The following is a 19,836-nucleotide window of genomic DNA, read 5'->3' as shown; positions in this document are numbered from 1 at the left end:
GGGGGCAGTTGGCAGGAGAGGAGGGGATAAAGGTGTTCTCTTCCAGTGGCTTCCACAAAATAAGAAGCTCGTGAGCAAGAATGGGGAAAGGAGAGAGTCACACTTGGAACCATCACTAAGGCAAGGGAGGCTGACCAGACAGGGGCATGGAACCTGGCTCCTACCCCAGCTGGTGCCCAGGCTGCTCAGGGCTCCCCTGAGGGGAGGCTCAGGAATTTAAAGCGAAAACTTATGCTTCCTCCAGCCATGCTAACTAATGAGGGCACAGACTTGCAGAAAGCAGAGAGTTGCCAGCACTCTGGGAGGCTGAGGCGGATGGGTCACATGAGATCAGGAATTTGAGACCAGCCAGGCCAACATGGCGAAAGCCCATCTCTACTAAAAATATAAAAATTAGCTGGGCATGGTGGCTTACGCTTGTAATCCAGCTACTCAGGAGGCTGAGGCACGAGAATCACTTGAACCTAGAAGGAAGAGGTTGCAGTGAATCAAGATCTGGCCACTGCACTCCAGCCTGGGCAAAAAGAGTGAGACTCTGTCTCAAAAAGAAAAAAAGGAGAGGGAAAGAGATACCACCTTTTGATGGGGGAGTGAGAAAGAATTTGTGGAAATTTCACAGTGATATTCTCTTCCATTTTCCATAATTGAGTCCACTGTTTATGTTTGTTTATTTGTCTGTTTGTTTTTGAGATGGAGTCTTGCTCTGTCACCCAGGCTGGACTGCAGTGGCGCAATCTTAGCTCACTGAAACCTCCGCCTAACAGGTTCAAGCAATTCTCCTGCCTCAGCCTCCCGAGTAGCTGGGATTACAGGCGCACGCCACCATGTCCTGCTAATTTTTTGTATCTTAGTAAAGGCAGGGTTTCACCATGTTGCCTGGGCTGGTCTCAAACTCCTGAGCTCAGACACTCCACCTGCCTCGGCCTCCCAAAGTGCTGGGATTACAGGCGTGAGCTACTGAGCCCAGCCCATTGTATCATTCTTATGTCATTGTGTCCTCATAGCTTAGCTCCTGCTTACAAGTGAGAACATATGGTTTTTGGTTTTCCATTCCTGTTACTTTACTTAGAATAATGGCCTCCAAGGGTGGGAGAGGTGGCTCACGCCTGTAATTCCATCTACTCGGGAGGTTGAGGCAGAGAATTGCTTGAACCCAGGAAGCAGATGTTGCAGTGAGCTGAGATGGCACCGCTGTACTCCAGCCTGGACTACAGAGCAAGACTCCGTCTCAAAAACAAACAAACAAAAACCACTTCAAGCCGGGCATGGTGGCGGGCACCTGTAGTCCCAGGTACACAGGATGTTAGGTTGGTAGAAAGATCGCTTGAGTTCAGGATTTCGAGGCTGCAGTGAGCTATCATGGCGTTGCTGTGCTCCAGCGTGGGCAAGACCGCTTATCTAAAAAAAATAAGAAAACAAAAGTAAATAAGAGAATCAAAAATAAACAAAAACAAAACAATAAATAAAATAAATTAAACCGCCAGGCGCGGTGGCTCACCCCTGTAATCACAGCACTTTCGGAGGCTGAGGTGGATGGATCACTTGAGGTCAGGAGTTCGAGACCAGCCTGACCAACATGGAGAAACCCTGTCTCTACTAAAAGTACAAAATTAGCTGGGCGTGGTGGTGCATGCCTGTAATCCCAGCTACTCGGGAGGCTGAGGCAGGAGAATCCCTTGAACCTGGGAGGCGGAGGTTGCAGTGAGCCGAGATTGCTCCATTACACTGGCAGCCTGGGCAACAAGAGCGAAACTCCAGTCTCAAAAAATAAAATAAAATAAAATAAAATAAATAAAATAAACTAAACCAATTCACATAGCCACGAGGGGGCGCGGAGGCCTCACGTCCGCACACGGAGGGCTGCGGTGCTTGCAGACAACAACGTGACCACCTGGGGGCACTGTTCTCGGGCAAGCGCCTACTGTGTGCCCAGCGCCATTCTACACCGGAACACAGCGCTATTCAAGGTAGGCGAAGAGCTAATATTCTGAAAGTGGTGGTGGGGGGAAGAGAACAGACAATAGACTAGACAGACCATTTCAGAATGTAATACATTCTTTTTTTTTTTTTTTTTTTTTGAGACGGGCTGTTGCTGTTTCCCAGGCTGGAGTGTAGCGGCGCAATCATAGCTCATGGCAGCCTGGAACTCCTGGGCTCAAGCGATCCTCCCACCTCAGACTCCAGAGTAACTAAGAACAGTTGTGCACCATCGCGACCAGCTAATTTTATTTTTGTAAAGACGAGGTCTTGTCTGGGCTGGGCTGGAACTTCTGGAATCAATTGATCCTCCTGCCTCAGCCACTCAAAGTGTTGGGATTACAGGTGTGAGCCGCCACGCTCAGCCAATAAATTCTATTAAAAAGATAAATTGGGCCGGGCGCGGTGGCTCAAGCCTGTAATCCCAGCACTTTGGGAGGCCGAGGCGGGTGGATCACAAGGTCAAGAGATCGAGACCATCCTGGTCAACATGGTGAAACCCCGTCTCTACTAAAAATACCAAAAAAATAGCTGGGCATGGTGGTGCGTGCCTGTAATCCCAGCTACTCAGGAGGCTGAGGCAGGAGAAGTGCCTGAACCCAGGAGGCGGAGGTTGCGGTGAACCGAGATCGCGCCATTGCACTCCAGCCTGGGTAACAAGAGCGAAACTCCGTCTCAAAAAAAAAAAAAAAAAAAAAAAAAAAAAAAGATAAATTGGCTAGGCCTGGTGGCTCACACCTGTAATCCCAGCACTTTGGGAGTCTGAGGCAGGAGGATCATGAGGTCAGGGGTTTAAGACCAGCCTGACCAACATGGTGAAATCCCGTCTCTACTAAAAATACAAAAAAGTTAGCCAGGCATGGTGGCCCATGCCTGTAATTCCAGCTACTCTGGAGGCTGAGAAAGAGAATTGCTTGAACCCAGGAGGCAGAGGTTGCAGTGAGCCAAGATTGTGCCACTGCACTCCAGCCTGGGCGACAGAGTGAAACATCATCTCAAAAAAAAAAAAAAAAAAGAAAGAAAAGAAAAGAAAAAAGAAAAAAATTGGCCAGGCACGGTGGCTCATACCTGTAATTCCAGCACTTTGGGAGGCTGAGGCAGGTGGATCACCTGAGGTCAAAGTTTGATATCAGCCTGGCCAACATGGAGAAACCCACATCTACTAAAAATACAAACTTAGCTACTTGGGAGGCTAAGGCAGGAGAATCACTTGAACCCAGGAGGTGGAGGTTGCAGTGAGCCAGGATCACACCACTGCACTCCAGCCTGGGTAACAGAGTAAGACTCCGTCTCCAAAAAAATTAAAAATTAATCAATCAATCAAGCGACAGGATGGTGACTGAGGGCACTCCCTAGGTTAGGTGCTCCGAACGCCTCTCTAAGATGACATCTTACATGACGGTGAGGATGAGAGAAACCTGGGAGAACTCCAGGCAAGGAGGCAACGTGGCTGTGGGTTGTGGAGGGGGAGGCAGGTGGGTCTGAGGATGGGAGAGAAACAGGTGTGGGCGAGGGTCAGATGGCAGAAGGCTGAATGCAGAAAGGTGACAGGGGCCGGGCGCAGTGGCTCTCACCTGTAATCCTAGCACTTTGGAGGCCGAGGCAGGCAGATCACCTGAGGTAGGGAGTTCAAGACCAGCCTGACCAACATGGAGAAACCCCGTCTCTACTAAAAATACAAAAATTAGCCAGGGGTGGTGGCACATGCCTGTAATTTCAGCTACTAGGGAGGCTGAGGCAGGAGAATGGCTTGAACCCGGGAGGCAGAGGTTGCAGCGAGCTGAGATCACACCACTGCTGTCCAGCCAGCCTGGGTGACAAAAAAAGACAAGGTGACAGGGCACAATGTGTCCAGGACTGCTAAGGAAAGGCTGTGTAAGGTGGTGACATGAAACGTCTGCAGGGTGGGTTTTTTACTATTTTTTGTTTGTTTGTTTGTTTTTTGAGACGGAGTTTCGCTCTTGTTACCCAGGCTGGAGTGCAATGGCGCCATCTCGGCTCACCGCAACCTCCGCCTCCTGGGTTCAGGCAATTCTCCTGCCTCAGCCTCCTGAGTAGCTGGGATTACAGGCACGCGCCACCATGCCCAGCTAATGTTTTGTACTTTTAGTAGAGACGGGGTTTCACCATGTTGATCAGGATGGTCTCGATCTCTTGACCTCGTGATGCACCCGCCTCGGCCTCCCAAAGTGCTGGGATTACAGGCGTAAGCCACCGCGCCCGGCCCTTATTACTGTTTTTGAGACGGAGTCTCCATCTGTCACCCAGGCTGGAGTACATTGCCGAGGTCCTAGCTCACTGCAACCTCCATCTCCTAGATTCAAGTGATTCTCCTGCCTCAGCCTTAGGAGTAGCTGGGGCTATAGGTGTGCACCACCACACCTAGCTGATTTTTTGTTTTTAGTAGAGACGGGGGTGGGGGTGGGGGGGGGTCTCACCATGTTGGCCAGGCTGGTCTTGAACTCCTGACCTCAGGTGATCCTCCTGTCTCGGCCTTCCAGAGTGCTGGGATTACAGGCATGAGCCACCACGCCCGGCCCAGGGTGAGTTGTTAAATGACGGGGCACAGCAGCTCACACCTGTCATCCCTGCAGTTTGGGAGACTTGAGGCGGGAGGGTGACTTGAGCTCAGGAGTTTGACAGCAGCCTGAGCAACACAGCAGAACCTCATCTCTACGAAAGTTTAACAATTATCTGGGCACAGTGACGCACACCTGTAGTCCCAATTACGTGGGAGGCTAAGGCAGGTGGCTTGTTGAGGCCAGGCTGTAGAGAGCTGTGATTGCACGATTGCATTCCAGCCGGGGTGACAGAGTGAGGCTGTTTCTGAAAAGAAAAAAAAAAAAAAAAAAAGCAAAGAGTAATGTTTGGTATGTCTGTCTTGTTAGCATGAAGGGGGTGAGTAGAACATAGCCTCACGCTTGTTTGTATTTGCAGAAAAAAATATTGCAGGAATACTAAGAAGTTGATTTTCTTTTTGAAATGGTGAGCTTTAGAGGAAAGGGGAAGAGGGAGCAGGGTGGAAAGGAGCTTTGGGTGAGAGTGAGAAAAGGCATCGTCTGACTGCTGAGTGGGAAACAGACCATAGATGGCGGGAAGCCAGGAGCCAGACGGGTGGGGCATGGTGGGTCAAGTACACTGTGTCTTTTGGGACTTTTTTTTTTTTTTTTGAGGCAGAGTTCCGCTCTTGTCGCCCAGGCTGGAGTGCAATGGCGGGATCTTGGCAACCTCTGCCTCCCAGGTTCAAGGGATTCTCCTGCCTCAGTCTCCCGAGTAGCTGGAATTACAGACATGTGCCACCACGCCCAGCTTTTTTTTTTTTTTTTTTTTTTTTTTTTTTTTTTTTTTTTTGAGACGGAGTTTCGCTCTTGTTGCCCAGGCTGGAGTGCAATGGCAGGATCTCAGCTCACCATAATCTCCACCTCCCGGGTTCAAGTGATTCTCCTGCCTCAGCCTCCTGAGTAGCTGGGATTACAGGCATGCGCCATCACGCCCGGCTAATTTTTGTATTTTTAGTAGAGATGGGGTTTCTCCATGTTTGTCAGGCTGGTTTCTAATTCCTGATATCCGGTGATCCGCCTGCTGTGGCCTCCGAAGTGCTGGGATTATAGGCGTGAGCCAAGCCACTGTGCCTGGCCTATTTTTTCCCAATTCTTTTCCTTTTTTTCTTTTGTTTTTTTGAGACACTGCTCTGTTGCCCAGGCTGAACACAGTGACCTGGGCTCAAACAATCCTGTGACCTTGACTGGATTACAGGCCTGAGTCACGGCTGGGCCTCCTAGTCCTTCACTGTGGCACTGTTCTCGGTTCATTGTATTGCGCTTTACATTGCTTATCTCCAAGGATTGTGAGCAATCATTAACACCTAAGTATGAAGTAGCCAATCTTTTCCCGTCTGGGAACAATAGCCATCTTTGCTGTGGTTTAAAGGGACTCTGTAGTGCAGGAGCTAAATAGTTGGGCTCTGGAGTCATAATGCCTGGGACTGAAGCCCAGCGCCACCATTTCCCAGCCATGTGACTTTGGACAAGTGACATCCCATTGGGCCTCAGTTCTGTGAAGTACCCATTTTCCAGACGAGGATACTGAGGCCTAACACATGGCACATGCAAGACTTCAGAACCTGGGTTTTGAGCACATACCGCCTCCACCAGGACGAGGAACCGAAACCAGTTTCTGTGAGAGGGAAGGAGAAGGGCTCTGCAGGCCCACGTGGGATGTTCTGGGACTAGGAGCTGGGGTGTCAGGAGGGACCTGCTCGTTCTCTATAAGCGTGGAGCAGGGGCCCCTGGAAGCCTTGGGCCAGCCGCACAGAGACAGCACGGTCACCTGGAGGGCTGCACAGGCCAGGGGCTCCTGGATGCTCCTCCTCAGGGGCCTCTTCCCTTCCTCCCAGACTGGAGCTCAGACCCCCAGGGATGGATGCCTGATCCTGGCGGGGCCGCTGGGTGGCACAGGCCGGGACAGGGCCCTGGGGTCTCAACTTCTTTGTCCTTGGTGAGATAGCCCAGCTCTGACCCCACCCTGGTCCTAAGCACAGCCACAGCCCCACCCCAGCTCCTGAGTAGACACACCTGGGACCACTGGTCCAACCAAAACTATTAAAATGTTGAAATACAGGCCAGGCCTGGTGGCTCATACCTGTAAACCCGGCACTTTGGGAGGCCGAGGTGGGCAGATCACTTGAGGTCAGGAGTTTAAGATCAGCCTGGCCAGCATGGTGAAACCCTGTCTCTACTAAAAATACAAAAAGTAGCTGGGCATAGTGGTGTGCCTGTAATCCCAGCTACTTGAGAGGTTGAGGCAGGAGAATCACTTGAATTTGGGAGGTGGAGGTTGCAGTGAGCTGGGATGGAACCACTGTACTCCAGTCTGGATGACAGTGTGAAACTCTGGTCTCAAAAAAAAAAAAAAAAAAAATGTTGAAATAGAGAGCTGGGCATGGTAGAGGCCAAGATAGGAGGATTGCTTGAGTCCGGAAGTTCAAGACCAGTCTGAACCTTAGCGATAAGGAGACCTCATCTCTACAAAAAAGCAAGCAATTAGGCCGGGCATGGTGGCTCACACTAGTAATCCCAGCACTTTGGGAGGCCAAGGTGGGCAGATCAGAAGGTCAAGAGATCGAGACCATCCTGGCCAACATGGTGAAACCATGTTTTGTATTTTTAGTCTCTACTAAAAAATACAAAAATTAGCTGGGTGTGGTGGCGCATGCCTGTAGTCCCAGCTACTCGGGAGGCTGAGGCAGGAGAATTGCTTGAACCTGGGAGGTGAAGGTTGCAGTGAGCCGAGATCGCGCCACTGCAGTCCATCTAGCTTGGGGCCTGGTGACAGACCAAGACTCTGTCTCAAAAAATAAAAAAATTAAAAAAAAAAATTAGCCAGGTGTGGAGGCTCAAACATATAATCCCAGCACTTTGGGATGCCGAGTTGGGAGGATCACTTGAGCCCAGGCGGTCAAGGCTGCAGTGAGCTGTGATTGTGCCACTGCACTCCAGCCTGGGTGACAGTGAGTCTCTGTCTCTAAAATAAAATTAGCTCAGGCTTGAGCCACCGCGCCCGGCCGATCCCGTTTCTTAAAAAAAAAAAAAAAAAGGCCGGGCGCGGTGGCTCAAGCCTGTAATCCCAGCACTTTGGGAGGCCGAGGCGGGTGGATCACGAGGTCGAGAGATCGAGACCATCCCGGTCAACATGGTGAAACCCCGTCTCTCCTAAAAATACAAAAAAAAATTAGCTGGGCATGGCGGCGCGTGCCTGTAATCCCAGCTACTCAGGAGGCTGAGGCAGGAGAATTGCCTGAACCCAGGAGGCGGAGGTTGCGGTGAGCCGGAATCGCGCCGTTGCACTCCAGCCTGGGTAACAAGAGCGAAACTCCGTCTCAAAAAAAAAAAAAAAAAAAAAAAAAAAAAAAAAAAAAAAAAGCCGGGCGTGGTGGTGCATGCCTGTAGTCCCAGCTACTTGGGAGGCTGAGCTGGGAGGATCACCTGCGCCTGAGGAGGTCAAGGCTGCAGTGAGCCAAGACTGGACCACTGGACTCCAGCCTGGAGTGACAGAATGAGACCTTGTCTAAAAATAATATTTAAAAAAAAAATAAAATTTAGTCGCCGGGCACGGTGGCTCAAGCCTGTAATCCCAGCACTTTGGGAGGCCGAGGCGGGTGGATCACGAGGTCGAGATCGAGACCATCCCGGTCAACAAGGTGAAACCCCATCTCTACTAAAAATACAAAAAATTAGCTGGGCATGGTGGCGCGTGCCTGTAATCCCAGCTACTCAGGAGGCTGAGGCAGGAGAATTGCCTGAACCCAGGAGGCGGAGGTTGCGGTGAGCCGAGATTGCGCCATTGCACTCCAGCCTGGGTAACAAGAGCGAAACTCCATCTCAAAAAATAAATAAATAAATAAATAAAATTTAAAAACATAAAATAAAAATGTTTTAAAAGCCATTACCCACTTCTGATGGCCCAGCTGCTTCCTTGGTACCCTCCAGGCCTCTCCATACCCCAGCATGAAAGGTTAACCCTGGTTCAATAGGGGAGCTTCCCTGACCCAGCTCTGGGGGCCATTGTCCTTCCTGACTGGTGGATGGCCCTGGCAACATTTGGTATTTTCCCTGGCTCTGCCCCAGTATCAATCCCTCCACCCATAAGTTCAGAGTCCTCAGAGCGGTGTATCCATCTTATAGAACTCCTATGCATCCTTCAAAGCCTGCCTTAATGTCACTTCCTTCAGGAAGCCCTCCCAGATTTCTTCACCACCCCCAGAGTGTATGACTCCCTCCCCACTGCCAGACTCCCAGGTATCTTGGGCCATTCAGCACACCTTCCTCTGATCCTCACACTCAGGCCCTTCTCTCCCCATAGTGTGTGAGCACCTTGATGCCAGAGACCATCTTCCTCTCATCTTTGTAGCCTCAGTACCAAGGGCCATTGTAATTACAGCACAGATTTCACGGAGTGGCTGAATGATTTGTTTGCTGTGTGATCACCTGTATTGAATCGATACTGGCCACCTTCGGTCATGAGTATGCCCCTTGACCCAGATTCCTGCAGGAGCCGGCATATAGGGGCCCTGCTGGCTGGGACTAGGGATGGGGGCAGGGTGGAGAGTTCAAGGGTAGGCGGGGTCTAGGATGTAAGTCCCAAGGGTGAGGGGTCAGCAGGGCGGCTTCTCATGCTCTGTGGCCCAGGAGGAGTGATTCTCCATCTGGCAGGCCCAGCTGCGGTGCTGGGACAGGGATGAGGGCAGAGGCCACTGGCAGAGAGAGGGAGGCTGGGGCGGAGCTCAGGGAAGCCCATGGTAACCCCAGGGAGGAAAAACAGCCACACAGTGTTATTGTTACAGAACCATTAAATACAACTTATACACAAGCCGGGGCGGTGTCCAGGGAGCGGGGCAGGGAGAGTGGGAGACAGTCAGGGGTGAGCAGTCCGGGCCGGGTCCTGGAGGGGGCTGAGGCTGCCATCGTGGGAGGGGCTGGGCTGGCGGAGGCCAGGCTGCCTGTGGAGGCCGTGAAGCTTTGCCAGCAGCTCCTGGATGAAGTCCTGAGGACAGGGTGGGGAAGCTGAGAAATGGGAGCAGCGGGGGCACCCCCTGCCCCTGTCCAGCCCAGTCCCTGACCTGGGTGCCTCCTCCTGTTCTCTGATTGTGGGGTGGGGGGAGTTAGGGGTGGAGGCTATAGGCACAGAGAAAAGTGAACCGGGAGACAGAGACAGAGATGGAGAAAGAGGGATAGGAGGGATGGAGAGAAAGAGCCAGGAGGCCAGGCGCAGCGGCTCATGCCCATAATCCCAGCACTCTGGGAGGCCGAGGTGGACGGATCACAAGGTCAGGAGATTGAGACCATCCTGGCTAACGTAGTGAACTGTGTCCACCAAAGATACAAAAAATTAGCTGGGCGTGGTGGGACGTGCCTGTAAACCCAGCTACTGCAATCTGAAGCAGGAGAAATGCTTGAACCCAGGACTCAGCGGTTGCACTTAGCCAAGATCACACCACTGCACTCTAGCCTGGGTGACAGAGCGAGACTCTGTCTCAAATTAAAGAAAAAGTCAGCCAGGCCAGATGGCTCATGCCTGTGATCCCAGCACTTTGGGAGGCTGAGGTGGGTGGATCACCTGAGGTCAGGAGTTTGAAACCATCCTGACCAACATGGTGAAACCCCGTCTCTACTAAAAATACAAAAATTAGCTGGGCTTGGTGGTGGGTGCCTGTAATCCCAGCTACTCGGGAGGCTGAGGCAGGAGAATTGCTTGAACCCGGGAAGCAGAGGCTGCAGTGAGCCGAGTTCATGCCATTGCACTCCAGCCTGGGTGACAGAGCGAGACTCTGTCTCAAAAAACAAAAAACAAAAAAGAAAGAAAGAGCTAGGAAGAGAGAGCGAGCCAAGGAGACAGATAGGGAGTGGGGGAGGGGAACAGACACAGAGAGAAACAGACTCGTAGAGATAGAGACAGCGAGAGACATCGGGACAGAGAAAGACACAGAGGCCCCCAGGGACAGATCCAGGGCAGACAGACACACAATGACATTTGTCCCTCAGGCTGTCCCGAGCTAGCTGGAGAAACATGAATATTTTTCCCTTTTAAAGCAGGGGAGGAAGTGGGAGGGGTTGGGCAGCTCAGCTTCAGGTCCTGGGAGGATGGAGGGGCCCCCAGACGTAGAGAAGGGAGCCCGGGGTGGTGGAGGCAGTAACGGGAGAGGGACAGAAGGAGACTGAGCCCCAAGGCGGAAGGACAGACACAGGAGAGGCAGAAACCAGGCAGATGGGGGAGGATGGAATGGAGCCCCCTCAGCAGATGGGGGAGGGGGAGAGAGATGAGGAGGAAGAGGACAAAAGACACCCTCGGAGACCAGAAGGAGCTGTGGGGTGGCGCCGGGGGTTCCCCAGAGATCCTTCTGACTGTCCCAGGCATGGCCAGCTCCTTCCCCCTCCCCCATCAGAGTATGTGGGGCCAGAAAAGGGCCGGTAATGGGGGAGAAAAAACTCACCTCGATGGGGTTCCTACAGGACTTCAGGAGTCCCTAAAACCCCCAACCAAAAATAAATAAATAAATAAATAAATAAATAAATAAATGAAATGACTAACACCTCCTCCCCTCCAGCCCCTTCACTTTCGCAAAAATTCCCAGCAGCAAGACAGATGGAAGTCAGACTCCAGGGTGGACTGCCCACCAAGCTTCCAGAGAGGAACAGAGCCTGAGGGGCATGTGGAGCGACTCAGGGAAGGGGTGAGTCACCGGATCCAGTGGTCACACGAGAGGGCCAGGAGGTCACACGGCACTTCCCTCCTCTAAAAAGGTGTAAGCCGGGCGCAGTGGCTCAAGCCTGTAATCCCAGCACTTTGGGAGGCCGAGGCGGGTGGATCACGAGGTCGAGAGATCGAGACCATCCTGGTCAACATGGTGAAACCCCGTCTCTACTAAAAATACAAAAAATCAGCTGGGCATGGTGGTGTGTGCCTGTAATCCCAGCTACTCAGGAGGCTGAGGCAGGAGAATTGCCTGAACCCAGGAGGCGGAGGTTGCGGTGAGCCGAGATCGCGCCATTGCACTCCAGCCTGGGTAACAAGAGCGAAACTCCGTCTCAAAAAAAAAAAAAAAAAAAAAAAAAAGGTGTAAGCCATAAGCAAGGACATGGCTGCCAAACTGCCTGGGTTCGCCACCCAGCCCTGCTCCTTCTGAGCTGTGTGATGCTGGGCAAGGGAGTCAACCTCTCTGGGCCTCATTTGCCTCATCTGGAAAATGGTGCTCACTAGCGCCTGCTTCGGAGGGTTCTGTGAGGATGAAATGAGTGGGTGGATGTGTGTAAGGCCGTCTACCAACACCCGGCATCCAGGGAGCACTCAGTAAACATTTATTTTTAGGGATGTGCGAAGTGGGGGGCCTAGGGACACTCCCCACCCCACCTACCTGGATCTTCCGTCTTCTCTCCTCCTCACTCTCTAACTCCAGCAATTCGTCGATGTTGACCTCATCGGGCATGTCTGCCTCCTAGGGTCAGGGAGGGAGAGGTGCTCAGGGTCCCCTTCCCTCCCTCCCTCGCCTTTGTCCAGGGCTCCGCAGGAGCCCAACGGGCCCCAGGGCCCAGCTGGCGGGTTCTGGAGCATTAATGTGGCAGTCAGGGACAGCACTGCCAAGGCGGGACATCTGGGTGGGGGGAGGGGTGGCAGATGGGCTGATGGAGCCCTGGGGCCCTGTACCAGCCCCAGGCCTGGGCCCTTGGGCCCCGGGAGCTTCGGGGCTGGCACGAGGCTCTTGCCTTGGCTCCGGTTCCCACAGAGGAAAACAGGCCTGGTGGAGCCCTGGAATGTCCGATTCTGGGATTCAGGAGAGGGGCTGGCTTCTGCCCTTTCAAGGAAAAGTCTTACTTAGCGCTAGGTGCGGGGGAGGAGAGGCTGGCAGACAGCAGCTAGCTGGGAACAGGAAGGGAGGGGAGAGGTTGGCCAGTCCCTCGGGGCCGAAATGCAGTCTGGTGAGACCGGAGGGAAGACCACCAAGGCCCCCCAAGGTGGGTGGACGGGAGGAGTCTGAAGCTCAGCTCGGCTGCTGAGAGTGGGTGCTTAGTGTGGCCTCTGCAGGCGGCGGCCCAAGCGCAGGCCGGCCCAGTGCCACTGCCGGGAACGCGACCCAGCTGTCCCCAGCTGTCCCCAGCTGTTGAGGCAGCAAGAGGCTAGGAATCCTTTCCTCCCCAACCCACAGTCCGGCTGTCGGCTTCAGGGCTGTCGGCTTCAGAGGGTCCTGGTTCATGTGTGGTGAAGCTGCTTCAGCAAGGACACGGGTGTGTGTCTGCCAGGGCCACCGCCTGATGCCAAGGCCCGGGGCTGGCTGAGGACGCAGAGGGACACAGCAGCGTGCGGTGGCTTCGTATAGGGAACTATGGTCCTGCAGGGGTAAGGTGTGAGCCTCTGGCTTGGTCGTGTGACGCATCATCATGTGTCCTCAGCCAGCTGGAGGGCCCCCCAACCAAGAATGACCTCAGAGATGCCACCTGCCGCTAGCGACCACACTTGTTCACCTGCATGGGCCCAGGTGTGAGCCTGAGAACAGAAGGACTGCGTGTCCCTGTGGGAGAAGGGCCATGCCTTCCACTATTGTTGCACTGTGAAAAGGACGATTCCTGGGTCCCGTGTACACTGCAGGTACACAAGTCACCGAGGGCCGGTGCAGTGGCTCACACTTATAAATAATCCTGACAGTTTGGGAAGCTGGGAAGAGAGAATCGCTTGAGCCCAGGAGTTCAAGACCAGCCTGGGCAACATAGTGAGGTCCCATCTCTTTTTTTTTTTTTTTTTCGAGACAGAGTCTCGCTCTATCGCCCAGGCTGGAGTGCAGTGGCGTGATATCGGCTCACTGCAACCTCCACCTCCCAGGTTCAAGAGATTCTCCTGCCTCAGCCTCCCAAGTAGCTGGGATTACAAGCACCCACCATCATGCTGGGCTAATTTTCGTATTTTTAGTAACGACAGGGTTTCGCCATGTTGGCCAGGCTGGTCTTGATATCCTGACCTCAAGTGATCTGCCCGCCTCAGCCTCCCAAAGTGCGGGGATTACAGGCTTGAGCCATTGCATACAGCCAGCCAGGCCCCATCTCTAAGGAAAAGAAAAAAGAAGGGCCAGGCGAGGTGGCTCATGCCTGTAATCCCGCACTTTGGGAGGCCACAGCAGGCGGATCACAAGGTTGGGAGTTCGAGACCAGCCTGCCCAACATGGTGAAACCCTGTCTCTACTGAAAATACAAAAAATTAGCTGAGCATGGTGGCGCGTGCCTGTAATCTCATCTACTCGGAGGCTGAGGCAGGAGAACTGCTTAAACCCTGCAGGCGGAGGTTGTAGTGAGCCAAGATCATGTCACTACACTCTAGCCTGGGCAACAGAGCAACAGCGTGAGACTCTGTCTAAAAAAAAAAAGGAAAAGAAAAAAGAAGTCATTGAAAGTGTGATTCAAGCAGACTCAAGTGACGAAGTACCTGTGTCTGTCAAAACGTGCAGCTGTGGCTTAAGCTCCTGTGTGCCCGTGGGCAGCGGTGGGTTCTGCTTGTATGTCCACCTGTGCCTATAGTTTACGCAGTTTTCTGTCTGAGTGTAGTTATACATTCTGTTGGTTTTTGTTTGTTTTTGAGACGGAGTCTCACTCTCCCGCCCAGGCTGGAGTGCAGTGGTGCAACTTTGGCTCCTCCCTGCAACCTTGGTCTCCTGGGCTCAAGCAATCCTCCCATCTCAGTCTCCCAAGGAGCAGAGATTACAAGTGTGTGACACCACGCCCGGCTAAGTTGTTATATTTTTGGTAGACAGGTTTTCGCCATATTGCCCAGGCTGCTCTTGAACTCCTGACGTCAAGCAGTCCTCCTGCCTCAGCCTCACAAAGTGCTGAGGTTACAGGCGTGAGCCACAGCACTGGGCCAGTTTCTGTTGTTTCCTGTCTGTGAGTGGCTGTGGGTCTGTGCCTGTGTTTGTAAGTGGTCATAGTTTTTCCTTTAGGAGGGAACGGAGGGCTGTAACCGGAGTCCTTTTGTGTTTGAGTGGAGTTTGCTGCATCTGCCTACAGCTGTGGCCCACGCCGCCGTGTCTATGGGTGGCTGTGGCTGTAGCATACGGTGATCTGTGGGTGACCCCCTCCAGCCCCACGTGCTTGTGTCCTTGCGAGTTTTTGCATGGCTGTTGCTTCTGGGCCGTGAGTGGCTATAGCTTCCTTCACTATGCACGGCTGTGTCTGCTGTTGCTTCCTTTGCCTGGGTCTCTGTGTGGCTGTATCTCCTCTGTCACCATGTCTATGTTTGGCTTTACGACATCCCCCTTCCCCCACTCTTTCTCCAGACGTGGTGGTTTCAGCTCAGTTTAGCCTCTGCTCCCTCCTAGGTTAACCCCCGGCCCTCCCCAGGCGTTTGGACACATCTCTGGAGACCCAGAAGTTTGTGTGTTTCTCTCTGTGTGTGTCCACGAGCTCAATGCTGTGGGGCACGGATGGCCAGGCCGGTGAGCGCCCGGCCCCGGGGCAGTCGTCCCCTTGTGCAGGCCAGGCTGCCTGTGCACCAGCGAGCGTGCACCGAGACCCCAACGGCGCGGGGTCTCCGTGCCCGGGTTCGATCTGTCCCGGACCGCCCCTCCCCGGGCTCACCATGCCGCGGTAAAGCTCCTCCAGGCGTCCGTCGATCCACTTCTCCACGTCCAGCCGCCGCTGCAGCTCCCGCCGGTCATACTTGACGGTGACGCGCGCGTGCCGCTTCTGCAGCCCCCCGGGACTGCCCCCCGGCCCGCGGGCCCGCGACGGAGACTGCAGCTTGCTCAGCACGCGCTTGCCCAGACGCTGAGCTGCCATCGCGCTGCTGGCCCCGGCCCGGCCCCGCTCTGTGCGCCTTCGCCTCGCGCCCCGGGTGCTTCTTACGGGCCGGGGCGTGGCTGGCCGGCGGGTGGGGGAGAGGGCGGGGCTCGGTGGGAGGTCGGCCCCGCCCCGGTTGCCCCGGGCCTCAGTTTCCCTGTCTGCTGCGCGAGGGCAGGCCGCTGCGCCGGCTTGAAGCCTGCAGTCCTGCCGGGTTCAGGTATGCGCGGGGTCCCAGAGCCCTGGGAGGGTCTCGGCGTAGGGGGTTCCCGGGCCTGGATCCTGGGTGGGGGGCGGGGGGGCGGGGGGCCGGGACCACTCGGGACCCGGCCTGTCTGCTCCCTCTGGCGGCCGCGGGGGGCGGTGCGGGAGCGTCTGAGCCGCCGTCGCTGTAGAAGGTCGAGCGTCATTTGTTGCTTCGTTCATTCGTTCACTCATCCATCCATCCGTTTGTTCATTCACTCATTCCATTCAACGAATATCTTTTTTTGTTTTCGTTTTTTGAGTCGGAGTCTCTCTGTCGCCCAGGCTGGAGTACAGTGGCGCGATCTCGGCTGCCTGCAACGTCCCCGCGTTCAAACGATTCTCCTCCCTCAGCCTCCGGAGTAGCTGGGATTACAGAGATGTGCCACGCCCGGCTAATTTTTGTACTTTTAGTAGAATAAGGGTTTCGCCATGTTGGCCAGGCTGGTCTCGAACTTCTGAGCTCAGGTGATCCACCACGCCTTGGCTTCCCAAAGTGCTGGGATTACGGGTGTGAACCACCTCGCCCGGCCGCATTCAACAAATATCTATTAAGGATCCATTCTGTACCAGCCACTGCTCTAGGCCCCAGGAATAGAGCAGGGAACAAAACAGACAAGGCCAGTCCCACGGAGTTGACAGTTGTGACAGGGACAGATGAGAAACACGGTAAGTGCAGTATTATACTGTTTATTATGAGTGCTTTAGAGAAATACAAAGCAGAAAAGGAGAAATGGAGTGAGGGTGGGGTTGCAATTTTAGCCAGGGTGGCCGGGGAAGCCCCTGACCTCAAAACAGGCTTCCCACTGCTAAGTATGAGCAGCAAGAATTACACTTTTAAATCTGGGTTTTTTTGGTTGGTTTTTTTTTTTTTTTTTTTTTTTAGACGGAGTTTCATTCTTGTCGCCCAGGTTAGAGTGCACTGGCAGGATCTGGGCTCACCGCAACCTCTGCCTCCCGGGTTCAAGCGATTCTCCTGCCTCAGCCCCCAGAGGAGCTGGGATTACAGACATGTGCCACCACATCCAGCTAATTTTGTATTTTTTAGTAGAGACGGGGTTTCTCCATGTTGGTCAGGCTGGTCTTGAACTCCCAATCTCAGGTGATCCTCCCGCCTCAGCCTCCCAAATTGCTGTGATTACAGGCGTGAGCCACCGTGCCTGGCCTATACTGTAAAATTTAAATGTGGCTGGGTGAAGTGGCTCACACCTATAATCCCCCAGCACTTTGGGAGGCCAAGGCAAGTGGATCATGAGGTCAGGAGTTCAAGACCAGCCTGGCCAACACGGTGAAACCCTGTCTCTACTAAAAAATTAAAAAAAAAAAAATATGAGCCAGGCATGGTGGTGCGTGCTTGTAATTTTAGCCACTGGAGAGGCTGAGGCAAGGTAACTGGGTGAACCCAGGAGGTGGAGGTTGCAGTGAGCCAAGATCAGGTTGCTGCACTCCAGCCTGGGGGCAGAGTAAGGCTCTGTCTCAAAATAAATAAATAAATAAATAAAAATGGTAGAGACAGGGCCTCCCATTGTTGCCTAGGCTGTTCGCCAATTCCTGGGCTCAAGTGATCCTCCCACCTCGGCCTCCCAAGGTGCTGGGATTATAGGTGTGAGTCAGCTCAACCCACCAACCAGCCAAAATGTAAAACTTTTGAGTTTCAAAGAACATCATCAAGAAAGTGAAGAAATCACCCACAGAATGGGAGAAAAAAATGGCAAATCATATAACTCATAAGGTGCTGGGATGAGCCACCACATCTGGCCAAACTGTACACTTTAAAAAGGTGAGTTGGGGGCTGGGCGCAGTGGTTTGTGCCTGTAATCTCAACACTTTGGGAGGCCGAGGCAGGTGGATCACTTGAGGTCAGGAGGTCATGACCAGCCCGACCAACATTGCAAAACCCTGTCTGTACCAAAAATACAAAAATTAGTGGGGTGTACTGGTGTATGCCTGTAATCCCAGCTACTCGGGAGGCTAAGGCAGGAGAATCGCTTGAACCTGAAAGGCAGAGGTTGCAGTGAGCTGAGACTGTGCCACTGCACTCCAGCTTGGGTGACAGAATGAGACTCTATTCCCAAAATAAATAAATACATAAATAATACAAATAAAAAAATAAAAGGGTGAATTGTATGATATGTGAGTTACAGCTCAATAAAGCTATTTTATTTAAAAATTTAAAACAGGCCAGGTGCTGTGGCTCACACCTGTATTCCCAGCACTTTGGGAGGCCAAGGCAGGTGGATCATCTGAGGTCAGGAGTTCGAGACCATCCCGGCCAATACAGTGAAATCACATCTCTACTAAAAATGAAAAAAAAAAAAAAAATTTAGCCAAGCATGGTTGTGCACCCTTGTAATCCCAGCTACTCGGGAGGCTGAGGTGGGAGAATTGCTCGAACCTAGGAGGTGGAGGCTAAAGTGAGCTGAGATCATAGCGTTGCACTCCAGCCTGGGTGACAGAGCAAGACCCTGCCTCAAAAAAATAAAAATAAACAAGGCGGGGCGTGGTGGCTCAAGCCTGTAATCCCAGCACTGGGAGGCCGAGGCGGGTGGATCACGAGATCAAGAGATCGAGACCATTCTGGTCAACATGGTGAAACCCCGTCTGTACTAAAAACACAAAAATTAGCTGGGCATGGTGGCGCGTGCCTGTAATCCCAGCTACTCAGGAAGCTGAGGCAGGAGAATTGCCCGAACCCAGGAGGCAGAGGATGCGGTGAGCCGAGATTGCGCCATTGCACTCCAGCCTGGGTAACAAGAGCGAAACTCCGTCTCAAAAAAAAAAAAAAAAAAGTAAATAAAATAAAATAAAAATAAAAATAAACAAAAAACAACTATCCATAGCTCCCCCTACACCTCATCCTCAAGGCCAAATTCCTTGGTTTAGTAGTCCCAGCTGTGCCAGGGACAGTCCTAGTTCAGTACCTTTCACTCGAAGTTCCTCTGCCAGGAAAGCACTTCCCTAGAATGTCAGCAGAGCTCACTTCTTCACTCCCTCCAGTGCACCGTTCAGTGAGTTCTTCCCTGGCCTTACTATCTCACAGTGCAACTCTCACGCCTCTCGCCCAGTTCTGTTTTATACATAACACTTACCACTTTCTAACATTTTATATATATAAATATATTTTCTTTCTTTTTTAAATTTTTTTGAGATGAAGTCTCAGTTTGTTGCCCAGGCTGGAGTGCAGTAACACGATCTCGGCATACTGTAATCTCTGCCTCCCAGGTTCAAGAGATTCTCCTGTCTCAGCCTCCTGAGTAGCTGAGACTGCAGGCGCGTACCACCATGCCCAGCTAATTTTTTTTTTTTTTTTTTTTTTTTTTTTTGAGACAGAGTTTCGCTGTCACCAGGCTGGAGTGCAGAGGGACGATCTCGGCTCACTGCAACCTCCACCTCCTGGGTTTGAGCAATTCCCCTGCCTCAGCCTCCCGAGTAGCTGGGACTACAGGTGTGCACCACCATGCCCAACTAATTTTTGTTTTGTTTTGTTTTGTTTTGGTATTTTAGTAGAGACGGGGTTTTGCCATGTTGGCCAGAATGGGCTCCATCTCCTGATGTCGTGATCCACCCACCTCAGACTCCCAAAGTGCTGGGATTACAGGCGTGAGCCACTATACCCACCCATGTTCTTGCATTTTATTTATTTATTTATTTATTTATTTATTTATTTATTTATTTTGAGACGGAGTTTCGCTCTTGTTACCCAGGCTGGAGTGCAATGGCGTGATCTCGGCTCACCGCAACCTCCGCCTCCTGGGTTCAGGCAATTCTCCTGCCTCAGCCTCCTGAGTAGCTGAGATTACAGGCACGTGCCACCATGCCCAGCTACTTTTTTGTATTTTAAGTAGAGACGGGGTTTCATCATGTTGACCAGGATGGTCTCGATCTCTTGACCTCGTGATCCGCCCGCCCCTGCCTCCCAAAGTGCTGGGATTACAGGCTTGAGCCACCGCGCCCGGCACTGTTCTTGCATTTTAATAGTAGATTCGAAATAAAAATAGTAGCACAATGATTATAAACATGAAGAAACTATTCTGTCATTCTACATATTCCTTTCAAGTTTTTGTGTTTAAAGTACAAAATGGCTGGGTGTGGTGGCTCACACCTGTAATAGGAGAATCACTTAAGCCCCGGAGTTGGAGACCAGCCTAGGCAACAAAGTGAGACACTGTGCCCCCCAACACACGCACACCCACACACCCAGAAAGCCAGGTGCAGTGGCTCATGCCTGTAATCCCAGCACTTTGGAAGGCTGAGGTGGGCAGATCAGGAGGTCAGTAGATCAAGACCATTCTGGCCAACA

At 52.6% G+C, this 19,836-nt stretch overlaps 1 protein-coding gene across 2 annotated transcripts; it reads right to left on the bottom strand.

Moving 5' to 3' along the window:
• Nucleotides 1-304: 304 nt before the first annotated feature.
• Nucleotides 305-15,372, bottom strand: PPP1R14A (protein phosphatase 1 regulatory inhibitor subunit 14A). 2 transcript variants are annotated; one of them, XM_074386404.1, is made up of 4 exons: nt 15,093-15,372; nt 11,888-11,968; nt 10,967-10,999; nt 305-1,398 (listed from the first exon to the last, which is right to left on the bottom strand). In XM_074386404.1, exons 1-4 carry the CDS (start codon nt 15,291-15,293, stop codon nt 1,255-1,257), a joined length of 459 nt encoding a protein of 152 aa, XP_074242505.1. In that variant the 5' UTR covers nt 15,294-15,372; the 3' UTR covers nt 305-1,254. The 2 variants fall into 2 exon arrangements, with proteins under 2 accessions (XP_074242505.1, XP_003937485.1); XM_003937436.3 differs by lacking the exon at nt 305-1,398 and adding an exon at nt 9,308-9,519 and having other exon boundaries at nt 15,093-15,368.
• Nucleotides 15,373-19,836: the final 4,464 nt, after the last annotated feature.

This window comes from Saimiri boliviensis, chromosome 14 (genome assembly GCF_048565385.1).
Source record: "Saimiri boliviensis isolate mSaiBol1 chromosome 14, mSaiBol1.pri, whole genome shotgun sequence".
Lineage (NCBI taxonomy): Eukaryota > Metazoa > Chordata > Mammalia > Primates > Cebidae > Saimiri > Saimiri boliviensis.
The sequence above is the reverse complement of the archived record's forward strand: the minus strand, read 5'-3'. Positions and strand labels throughout refer to the sequence as shown.

What these genes read in the sequence shown, in the direction of transcription:
- PPP1R14A (XM_074386404.1), bottom strand. Translation starts at nt 15,293, where the DNA reads ATGGCAGCTCAGCGTCTGGGCAAGCGCGTGCTGAGCAAGCTGCAGTCT. An exon ending in AGGAGCTTTACCGCGGCATG is followed by an intron (nt 11,969 to 15,092) that starts GTGAGCCCGGGG and finishes CCCTGACCCTAG; the next exon opens with GAGGCAGACATGCCCGATGA. An exon ending in AGAGAAGACGGAAGATCCAG is followed by an intron (nt 11,000 to 11,887) that starts GTAGGTGGGGTG and finishes TGGGGGTTTTAG; the next exon opens with GGACTCCTGAAGTCCTGTAG.